The sequence below is a fragment of the Oryctolagus cuniculus genome, chromosome 2 (assembly GCF_051225735.1).
Source record: "Oryctolagus cuniculus isolate XC-2025 breed Fujian yellow rabbit chromosome 2, ASM5122573v1, whole genome shotgun sequence".
Classification (NCBI taxonomy): Eukaryota; Metazoa; Chordata; class Mammalia; order Lagomorpha; family Leporidae; genus Oryctolagus; species Oryctolagus cuniculus.
The window spans coordinates 51,502,003-51,514,101 of NC_142868.1; the positions used below are offsets into that span (position 1 = coordinate 51,502,003).

At 41.3% G+C, this 12,099-nt stretch overlaps 1 protein-coding gene across 6 annotated transcripts in view; it reads left to right on the forward strand.

Moving 5' to 3' along the window:
- PALLD (palladin, cytoskeletal associated protein) overlaps positions 1-12,099 on the forward strand; it is a 458,616-nt gene that overhangs the window by 242,614 nt on the left and 203,903 nt on the right. For all 6 annotated transcript variants that reach the window (XM_008249670.5, XM_008249661.5, XM_002709467.6 and 3 more), the window contains 2 exons: positions 1,169-1,288; positions 3,645-3,987. In XM_008249670.5, coding sequence (XP_008247892.4) covers positions 1,169-1,288; positions 3,645-3,987 — 463 coding nt within the window. The remainder of the gene's footprint in view (positions 1-1,168; positions 1,289-3,644; positions 3,988-12,099) is intronic.

Genomic DNA, 12,099 nt, shown 5'->3' on the forward strand with positions numbered 1-12,099 from the left:
GTTCAAATAAAGTAGAAAAATAAATAAATAAAAATGTAATAATAACTACCTAACTTGTAAGGCTGACATAACAATTAAATCATATTAATCTATGTTAAGTGTGATGATGGTACCAAGTTATAGTAAGGGCTTTTAGCTATTGTCATCTTCATCATCCTCATCCCTCATGGTGGTTAATTTTACATGTCATAAATAATGCAAGCCTGTAAGGAAGGCTCTGTTGTTATCTCCATTTTACAGGTAAGAAGTTGGGGAGATTGACCAAAGTCACAAAGCCAAGATGTGGTGGGACCCTTATTCCAGCCCAGACAGTTGCTTTGAACCTGGGCTTTTCATGCTATGCACCACTACCACACCACGTATCATCTGGAGTAATTATCTGCAGATCAGATATTTGCAGATCATGTTCTTTTTTCCCCATTGTCAGCATTTCAGGAAATCTGCATTCAGTTGAGCAGAAGTGAGAGGCAGCTAGATTGCATAGGAAGAACTTCCACATAAAATCGATTAAACTCGACGGGAGCATCTTCCACATGTGAAGTGCAGTTATACACTTGCAGACACATCATTTTGTCTTCATGGGTACCCCCCACTAGGAATATATATCTCCTTTTGTAGATGAGAAAACTAATATTTCTCTTTTTTTTCTTTTGTTTTTAACACTTCTCTCTAAAATCACTGAGGCTAAGATACAGGCACCCGATGTTGGAGTACCAGGGTTCAATCCCAGCTCAGACAGCTGAGTCTAGCTTCCTGCTGTTGCTGACCCTGGGACACAGCATGTGATCGCTCAAGTCACTGGGTTCCTGTCTCCCACATGGGAGATCTGGATTGAGTTCCCTACTCCCAGCTGTAGCCAAGTCCAGGCTTATCCCAACCCTGGGCATCGTGGCTATTTAGTGAAGTGAACCAGGGAACAGGAATTCATTCTGTTTTTTTCTCTCTCCCTTTATCTCCCTTCTTTCTTCAAATAAAAATTTTTATATAGGTTTTTATTTTAACCAAAAAAAGCATTATTATCCCTAAAACTGCTGCATCAAATGTAAACAGTTTCATTGTGACCGCTTTTGTGAAGTAGTTCTGTAGTAATCATTCCCTAATGTGCTTGTTGTACAAAGAGTGTCTGTGGCTTCGTTCTGACGACTCACTCTGCTGTCTTCCCCTCCAGAGGAGATCTGCACCCTGGTAATCGCTGAGACTTTTCCTGAAGATGCAGGCATCTTTACATGCTCTGCAAGAAATGATTACGGCTCCGTAACCAGCACTGCCCAGCTGGTTGTCACCTCCGGTATGTGGAGAGTCAGAAATGAGTGGGTTCTGTTCCCAGGCCCTATTGCGGTTGGCCACAGCAGAGAGGAGCTGTCCCAGGAAGGAGGCTCAGCCTTTAGGAATGCGCCACCGCTCAAGGAGTAGCTCTAACAATCAGAGGTTCATGGAGAAACAAAAGGCCTTGGGGGAGGGGGCAGGAGGGAGTGAGAATGGAGGTGACAGACAAAGAGGTAATGATCCTGTGGCGAGGGGAGGGAGCACCCATGGGGCTCTTGTTAAACTCCTGCAGTCTTAGTCTTGGAAACAATGGAGCTGGTTTCTAAACATCTTCATGATAACCTAGAAACAGATTCGCATCCAAAGGCCACTTCCAAATCAGAGGTGCAGTCGCGGTTCTCAGCAGGGCCAACCCCTGAGATCAGGAGATACCTGGACAAAGAAATCCCTGTTCAGTCTGCTATTGAAATCTCTGGAAAGCTAATACAAGATAAGCCTGCTGTACTTCAGAGAAGCTGTAAGGGTTACATTTCATGGATGGATCTATGAATGACAGTATTTGAGGGTACTTTTAAAAGTTCTTGGAAAATGGAATTAAAAGGCACATTTATTTTGGTGCAAAAATTTTTGAAATCCATACATAGTTTTTTCATAATACAAATTTTCCATGAACGTTTTCAAGGCCCCTTATATAACTGTGATATGGAAAACACAGCAGAATGTTGTATTATTAAAATAGATACTCAAACATGCATGAATATTTTCTAAACTAAACTTGCCACTAGTTAGAGTGATATGAAGCAGCTTCTTTAGTTTTTATAAGTTTTAGTTTACTAGTTTTTGCTATTACCAGTGGGTTTACTTTAGCTTACTTTAATGGCCTCAACTCTAATAATCATCTTACCGACATTTTAAAAATATCTCTTCAGCCAAGCCTGGCACGTGGTTAGATACATAGTGGGGAGTCGACAAATAGATTGTTGGCTGCAAGAGATAGATTTGGAGAGAACAATTGAATTGCACTTAGATTCCTTAGATCAAGAAGTTGGTGCTAGGTGGCAGCAGAGGCACAACTAAAACTGCTTAGGGATGTTAGCGTGGCCACTGTAGATGCTTGCGTCTTAATTAAAAAGAAAGATTAAGGTCCATCTTTGTGGGGAAGTGGCTGATATAAATGAGAACTTAAAGTGTGAAAAGGGAACCCCATGGTCATCACTGGCATTACAGAGCAGGAAGGATCCAAGTATGTTGAGTTGACTGGGGGACTGTCCCACTGAATGGCTGTAGCAGTAGTGCAGTGCACCAACAATGTGGCCCAAATCCTAGCCTCCTTACGTCTGAGTGGCAAAAATTGGTGTGTAATAGTCCCCATCTTCATCTGGGGTCCATGTGTGATGGCCAAACGTAATCAGCAAGTATTTTTGAGTGTTCCATTTACGTCAGTGCACATTTTTGAGTGCAGACCGGGAGCTCTCTTGGCTGCTGGGAAAGGTGAAGATTCCCAAAAAGATATAATCTCAAGATGCTTTCAGTCCATTGAGGGTTACAAATAAAAATCTCTTACATTGTGGGGCGGGGCTCATCTGCCTGCATCCAAGGCCTGGGGCACTGTAGGGGGTGCCCCCACTCCCCTCAACCTTGGCCCCACCTGGCTCACTCCTCTAGAGGGTAGCTTGCACCATGTGCGGTCCCCACTTCTCACCATCAACATGAGTGTGTGTGTGTCTGTTACACGGTACTCCCAGCCCACTCTGGCTGCCAGAGGCTCGCCATCCATCCATCCCTCCATCCCACCCAAACAAACCAAAAACAACAACAATAAAGTCTTAAACTGAGCTATAGTTGGGACCATCATCTGACATGGGAAAACATTCCAGGACATTATGAGACATTTCACTTGGACTCAGAGATTGGTGGCCTTTTTTGGCTTTAAAATAGAAAGAATATTCACATAAAAGTTTTGCAGCTTAAGCCAGTGTTAGTAGAGACAGATAGGGTCTTCAGTCAGACCTGTGGGGCTGAAATGTGAAAGGACAAGGTTCTAACTCAGAGTGATTGTGTTGTGATTTTGTTTTTCCAAGTCCTAGCTTTAGCTCCTATCTGGAATGTGTTAATGGCTTGGTAGGTGATTTTTCCACATGGGAGCTCAGTTAGGCAATGGAACAGGTAGCTGTCACTCAGAACAAACTTGGAAGAGCCAGGTTCTCCAGCTGCCAGTGCGCTGCTCCAAATGAGGACAGCACAGCCACCTCACCTCTAACAACGGAGCAGTGCAGCAGTGCAGGAGGGTTTGTCCAGAGATGAATGAAAGTGCAAGAATCACCGGTTGAACTAGCAGGAGCATCTCATTGTTTTTCCCTCCCCTTCCCCTTCTTTAGCCAACTCTGAAAACTGTAGCTATGACTCAACGGGTGAATCCAACAACGACCATTTCCAACACTTTCCACCTCCCCCTCCACTGTTGGAGACAAATTCCTTTGAGTTGGCTTCGAAGAAACCATCTGAGATCCAGCAGGTGAACAGCCCAGACTTGGGACTTAGCATGGCAGCCCTTCAAATGCAATTCAGTTCTGCGGAGAGGGAAACTAACGGTGTCCATCCCGGCCATGGAGTAAACGGACTGATGAATGGCACAGCTAACAGTCATAAATCTCTTCCAACGCCAGCTGTCCTGCGTTCACCCACTAAGGAGCCACCACCTCTGCTTGCCAAGCCCAAACTGTGAGTACTTCTGCATGGTTTTCTAGCACTTTCCATACCCCTGCTGGATTTCCTCTCTGGTTAGAAAAAATGATTTGCCTGGACTCAGGGATGGGGCATGTCACCTCTTCTGCAGACAGATTGTCCCTGACTCGTGCAAACCTGTGGTCTCTTGGGTCCTTCAAAAATAGAAAAGACACCCCAACATGCAGAAGATGAGTAGAAAGTTTGGTTAAATCTGTTGTTCGCTGAAAACTGTAACTGGTTATGGCTATGAAAATAGCTGTGAGCGGTGTGACCTTCGAACATGATAGCCAGAGGTAGCCACTCCCCAGAGGGGACGGAAAAGGGGGCTGCCTGCTTTGATTGTAAAACATTTCCAACTGTTTTCAGGGTAACCGTCAGTGGGGAGGTCTGCACACTCACTCAGGGATAAGCAGGGCAAGTCTAGAAGCTGAGGATAGAAATGCAGTGCTGATGCTGGCCAAGAGGGTGAGAAGAGGGCCCTTCGTGGCACAACCCACTTGGCTTTGGAATTCCATGGAATGGCATATTTCCCTGAGTACCACCTTCATACTTGATTTCCATTATTTTCCTAGGATGATAAACCTTGCCTGAGCTGTTTCCCTTGGCACCACGCAGCAGAGTTCTGTTATGAATGGAGCCATTACAGTGTCACAGAGAGGCAGAAATAAATTAACCCAAAAGGTTCTAGCATAACAGACCTTGAACTACTGACCTGACGCAAGTCAGTGGAAACATAAGAGTCATATAAAATGTATAGAGCTTCTACCAGGTCATGTTTCCATGAGAATGAATTTTCTGGAATCTAGGGAAGCCCCATCTATTTCTGGTGTCTTTTATTTGATATCTGGTGTCTTTTATTTGGGGCAGGAAGGGTTTCTTTAGGATAGAAGTCATTTATTCTTTGCTGCCCTCATCCTGAACAGCCTGCTGTCTTCAGTTTATGAACAGCTCGCTTGTTAGTAATGTGAGATTATATAAGATATTTTATTAGAATAAATTCTTCCATGTGTACGTCACTCTTGTTTACTAAGGGAATGGCATGAACATTATTAGAATAAGCAAATTAAAACCATCCAAAAGAATACCTTCACAAAACAATATACAGTCTTATAGAAACAGACTTCTGAACAGTCTTGTTGTTGCCATTTCAAAAATCTATTACTGTCTCATTTTGTCTCTGGCTTTTGATTGAGTCAGTGGGGCTACTAGTTTCTAGAGTAGTGTGCAAGGTCTGGTGAACACTCAATACCCGTGCTCCAGCTCCATCGATTGAACAGGTAAAATGCGTTTAAAAAAAAAATGGTGGCCTTAAAAGAGATTTATACTCTGGTAGCAACCAGCCCATAAAATTAATTGCTGCTGCTGACTTCTTTCATGTTTGCATTTTGAATATGTATTTGCAATCCTTTTAATGAAACAAGGAATCCGCTCTCCTGGGAAAGCAAGGGAGGCAATGGGTTTAATGGCCAGGACTTGACTTTCCTCTTGATTAAGTGAAGTGTATCTACTATAATGGCCATCATAAATTGAGTATAAATCACAGGAGAGTAAACATGAGGAGCTGTTAACAGGCATTTACAGCCCTTCTTATCTCCGGAGTTTCAACAGCTCTCCAGCTTTGAGCTCTGCTTTACAGTGATGTTGCTGTGTCTGGTGGGGGTGGGGAAGCGTGTCTACACAGGCAGACAAAACAACTTGGTGGTGGTGAAGAGGTGCATAGCTTAAGCACAGGTTTGAAGAGTGACCTCATGGTTTTCTTGTGACTCAGATTCTCAATACAAGATAAGAGGTAGGAAAAATGAATGGCAGTGTTTGAAGTTCGAAGGAAGGGGTTCTCCCCTATCATGAAGAAATTTAGGGAAAGGCAAAACAGCTGAACACTGAATCTGTTAGCTTAGAAATAGCCTTTCCTTGTACGAGCATTTACTACTGTATTTTTTCTCAAATCTTCATGTGTTTAAATATATTCTTAGAGCATTACTTCATGATTTTAATATTGTACACTTACCTGCCATTTAACTTGGTAGAAAATTATATGGGATGATATGTTAATTTTTAATTTTTATAACATACCACACTTCATTGGACTTCATTTTCATTACAAAATAAATGGGACAATTCAAACAATGCAGATACCATCAAAGAAAGAGTCTGTACTCTTTGCTTCCCCTCTTCCAACCCACCCACTTGATGTAACCAATGCTGTTGATTTGTTGGTTGTTTCGAAAGTTCTATCCATTGATCGAGAAATGTTATTGAGTGGCATCTGTAAATAATTTAGAATGGCATCTAAATTATTGATAATTAATGACTACAGGTAGCTGCCAAGTAAAATCATTATACATGTCTTTATTTCTTTTCATACAATAGGGGGAAAATGGCATTTTATTAGCCTCTAAGATTGGCAATGGAAAACTATGCCTTGCTCTAATCTTTACTTGTCAGCCTATGATTTTTTTCCTCTCGTAGAAGGAGAGACATATTTGGGGTTCTGTGGCATTTCATGCATCTTCCTGATTTGTAATCAGACTAATAGGAAACATTTGGCATAAGACAAATATTAGGAATTAAAACATTTATTCCAACCATGAATTAATCTGAAATGGGCTTTTTTAAAATTTCAGTTCTTGGGGAAAAATCATTTTTTTAAAAAAATATTCTACATTTTTTTCTGTCTCAATTCCAACACCAATCATCCAAAGAGAAAAAAATATCCACGATTAAAGCAAAAGATAGAAATGTCATGAACACTTTCTTCGGAGTCCAACCCATATTCAACAAAAATCCTTTCCTTTCCAGTAGACTTGCCACCAACCCATATACCCAGCTGAGTCTGTCTTGCCTGTCATGAGGCCGAGTTTCCTGGCCCAGGATCATGGATAGATCAACCTCAAGTTCTGTATCCCTCAGTGTCCCTCAGGTTTAAACTGAGTGTACTTAAATGTAGGCCATTTGATAAGCTCCAGGTGCCCTGCACTGTGGATTTGTGGGATGCCTTGCCACTTGTCAGGGAACCATGAAGTCCACTTAACTGCTACCCAAGAAAAAATATTGTTATTTCTGTGACTCAGTGGCTGACATGCACCATCTATAACAGAACAAAAGAAACAACATGGTGCTTAAATCTTTTTTTTATTAGAAGAAAACAAGAGAATAAACATAAACCAAACTTAACAATTTGTTGTCTTTTCCTTCTTATAAGTGCACCAAATAAATCTGTTGCTGCCTTTTCCATACAAATGATGCCTGAAGATTCAAGACAAATGTAGGGGTCAGTATAGAAATTTCAGATTCTCTTTACTCCTGTAACACATATGCACACACACACACACACACACACATACAGTCCTCCAAGTCATGCATATGATGGAATCCCTAGGAATAAGCCATGTAAGAAAACTGATGAATGCTAAATTTATTAGGTGAATTGCAAAGTGTTTAGAAAAGCATGCTCCTATTTTTCCCCTCAGCTCACCTCCTTAATTAAATCAAATATATAAACAACAATGTACTGTTTTCAAGCTCTTTTTATTATTTCCTTTTTAATATATTTTCCCTTTGTCTCGTGGGAGGAGGTAGAACATACCTGTAGAAGAAGCAAAATGGGAAACCACACGGGAGATTGCTGAAGGATGAAGCGATGGGCAAGTCCTTAAACTCAGGAGCAGGGCAGATCAGCAGATAAAAATAGGCTTATTTGTCACTCCAGTGCCAAATATATGCTTTACCATGGAAGTCCATGCTTTTTAACTGGGAAGATAATAATGAAATGACTTTACAGTTTTTCCATGCTAGATCAATAACTCTTATTTTAGTACTTTCTCCTTCCCTTCTCTAAAAAATAATTATTTCCTATTTTAAAAGGATGAAATGATTTCAAATAGAGTTAGCATTTCCACCAGAACAGATTTTACTACTGTGTCTGCTTTGTTTCATGTCCACCCTTAGATACCAGTTGTTCCAGTGGATCTTGTCTCAAGGGAGGGGCATGTCCTCAATTTATTCTTACCAGGACACTGGGGATTTGGGTGACACCCCAGTCCAGTGGTAGGCTGACAAAAAATAAAGCCACATCTTCATGAAAACAAGCCTTAATTCCCTAGAATTAGGGAAGCATCATTGTCTTGCATATGTAGGAATGAGAGAGAAGAGAGGGAAATAGCAGCCTGTGCTACTGTTTTCATTGGTGCTTTAACTATGTTCGATTTTCTATATTTGGAAGTTACATACTGGTTCTCCTACACTCCTAGACACAAATTTAAGTACAAGTTGTTCCCTGGCTCAGACTGTTCTGCTCCTTGGAATGTTCTCATTCTAATGACTTCTTGTTCTTCAAATCTCAACTTAATGTTACCACCAACCCATACCACCCAATTTAAAGCAGTCCTCTAGCCATCCTCCAATAAGTCACCCTCCTTCATGACTATATCCATGTCCTGATTTCTGATAGTTACTTGCTGGCTTTTGGTCTGGGTATTGCTTTCCCCCAGTATTATGACCTAAGCTTCCAGAGAGTGGGACCTTTTACTTTCTTTTCTCTTTGCTTTTCCATAGGCCCTAAAATGGAAGGACCTTGTTATAATAAGACTAGACAAATGGATGTTCAAAAATATTTTTGAATGAAAGAGGCAAGACAAAGATCTCTGCCCCGTTTGTTCTTTACTTTTTACCTAGATAGACCACAGGGCTTCTGTCTTCAAACCTCATGCATTCTAGAGTTTTCCCATTGTATCAGTCTTTTCCAGCTGACCATTTATCTTGTAAACTGGATGAACATAAAGAATAGGAATCCTAAGGGATGGATAAATTTTTCTAGTGTAATTCTGAGTTACTTAATTTGGGAACACTTCCAACTTCTTCCTCATTTCTCCGATGTCCTCACATGATTAACATCTTGCTTTAAACATTATAGAGGGGCTGGCATTGTGACACAATGAGTTAAGCCATCCCTCCCAACACCAGCATCCATTGTGAGAGTGCCAGATTGAGTCTGGGCTACGCTGCTTCCAATCCAGTTTGTCACTAATGCTCTGGGAAAGCAGTGGAAGATGGTCCAAGTACTTGGGCCCCTGTTAGCCGTGTGGGAGGCCAGGATGAATGGCTCCTGGCTCTAACCCAGCCATTTGGGGAATGAACCAGAGGATGGAGGATCTCTCTCTCTCCCCCCCCCCACCCCCAGCTGTCTCTCTCTCTCTGTCTCTCTCTCTCTCTCTCTGTGACTCTGCTTTTCAAATACAGAAGTCTTTTGCAAAATTAGTATCATAGAGAAAATGAGACATTTGGAAGGGCTAAGGAGACATTTAACTGTTTAGTACATATTTGCAGTGTCAGTTGGCCACAGTACAAACTGCAGTTGCAAGGTATGTGTACTTGACGTGTTAACACCCCCATCAGATGTCAGACGTGTGATGAAAGGCTAAGAGCTTCTGTGCTACTCCCTTCCTGTCCTGTTTATGTTGGACTGCAATGCCAATGCCAATGTGTGGCTTGGGCAGCATAACTTAGAAAGCTGAACATTTTTCCATTCTTTAACCTCTACTAGGTTGGGTTCAAGATCCCATCATGTTACTGGGTGTCATTAGAAAACAAGCAGTTTCCTAGATTCTGTTGTTGTGTTGACCTTACCTCAGAGATTTGTTTGTTTGTTTGTTTTTTAAAGCAAAGGAAAACAAAAATCATAAAAGACAAAGCAAAAGTAAAAAACAATTTGGGACAGAATAAGTTACAAAGTGTCAGAGAGACATAATCATGAAACAATGATAAGGAAAATGTACAGAAACATATTTAAGAGCTAGTACATTTTTCGTTTCTTCCCTGATAATTGAGCATCTGGAAACTGTTGGGTCATGATGGATGCAGAGAACACAAAGATGAAAGAAACAAGAATAATCTGTAATCTAACGTCTCTAGAACATAAACATACACATGTGCATAAAATCCTACACATCTTTTAACATTACACAAACTTGTAGAAGAATGGTCAATTCTTAAATGAGATTCAGTGTAACCCATATGCCTTGTCTGTCAAAGTTTGGGAGATAAACCATTGTTTTGTGTTTTATTAATTCTGCAGAGTTCCATATGTATCAGCTTCCATTACTAGTTAAATGATGTTCAGCATCTGCTAAGTATAGTTAAATAGAAAGCAATTCAGTAACAGGGAAAATACAAATTATGGAATTAGAGGGGCCTTCAAAATAAGGGGTTAAAAAACAGGACAGAAAGTGTTTTTTTCAATTCATTATAAAATTACACACACAAGCAATCAGCAGACACATCGGTAGATGATAACTAAGGAACTTAGGGAAGGGACCATGACACGTGGGATGTTGGCTGTCCACCCCAGAGCATCCAGCCCCTCTAAGCCTGTTCTTCTGTGATGTGAGACATGACACAAATCTGGCTCCAAAGGCTCATGTCGGTGGGAGCAGGAGTTGCCCTGTGGGGCTGTAGGGCAGAGGCAGGAGTCAGGCAGGGATGCGTCTGGGAGAGGCCAGGCTGGAGGAACTTGGTGATCACAGTGTGGTGGAGAAGGACTGTGAGAGACACCATGGCTGCTCTACAGGGGGCCTGAGCTGTAGGGGGTCGGGGTGGGGTGGGGGGGCACACCTGGGCTGGCTTGCAGCTGTGCTTGGCTATGCAGATATGGATTCTTCATGAACACAATGTGATGATGACTTTGCATGAACAGTGTTGGTGTTGGATCACTTTGAAAAAGAAGCCCCTCCCTGAAATGGAAAGTCTAATCAAGGAACTTCCTGAAGTATGAAACTTGTAACTAAGGAATAACATATTTGATGTATTCTTCCTCATGATTTTTATGGGAATGTTGACTCTGACACTGTGTCAAATTCTTAGGCATTAGGATAATAATGCGTTGCTATGCTAGTGTCTTGGTGAATGTAATGTTTCATTTCAGTCCCAGAAGAAGGCTGAGTCCTTATTTTTATGGTTACGCATCTTGTTTGGTATCTAGAATATACTTAGAAATACTTGTAGACACCATATCTACATTTCTGTGGTGCTCAGCCATCCATAATACCCTATGCCCATCTCAAACAATAGACGTTTTACATGACATATTATATGATGATGCAGTTTTTCCTCAACATTTCCACCTCATCTTGCTAAATGTGTGTAACAGTGCCTTTGGTAATTACAAAATGAGTTGAAAAAATAGTTTCCATAGAGGACAGGGACTTTTTATTTTTAGAGGGAGACAGCTAAGCTCAGAGATAAGAGGAGCCACATATGAAACATATGCTCAGAGGTAGCTACGAATTTGACGTCAGAATATTAAAAATGTAGTTTTAACTGAAAATATTAGATAAAAATATATGCAGCTTACTATTAATTTTATGAAAAGTAAATTATAAATAATTCACTAACTAAAATATGTATTGCGTACTAGAAGGAAATAATAATCAAGATGTTACCAGGGGCTCTTTGGTGGGATTCTGAGCAGACTGTGTTTTCTTATTAACTCTCACCCATTTTCCAACTTTTCCATTCCCGCTCCTCCATTGGACCTCAGTGCATTTTATTCTCTGTAGATGCTTCCTGCTAAATAACAGGTAGCCAAGCTCACTGCCTGGTACAGTTGGAAGCAGAAATCTGATTCCAAGCGCTCTCATCTCCCCTCTTGGAACTCCTCTCTTCTCCCAGAAAGCAATGACTTGGAAACCAGGATTCCGTCTGGATTGTTAGCGCCTATCCTAGAGAATGTGCTGTATTCCAAGATGACTTGGCCTCTCCACACACCCTTTCTTGTAACCATGCCAGCCCTACCCTACACATGACTCCCATTCCTTCAGTCATACATGTTGGGATAGAAGTGATGTGAATAAGCTAATTGAAAATTTTAAAACCCCAAAGAAGCCAAATAGTTTAAAGACCACCATTTCATGCATAATCCATACAAGGCCTTCCACAGAATGTAAGATGAAAATTTCTCTTTGAGCATCAGTGGTAAAGGAGGGAAGATGTGGTGAAAGAAAGATTGAGATTCCGGCTCTCGTGACATGACAGTATTGTCAGGAAAGTGTGCAATGAAGGCATCTCCCGAGTGAGGAAGCACAGTTATGATAACCATGGGATTACAAAGAG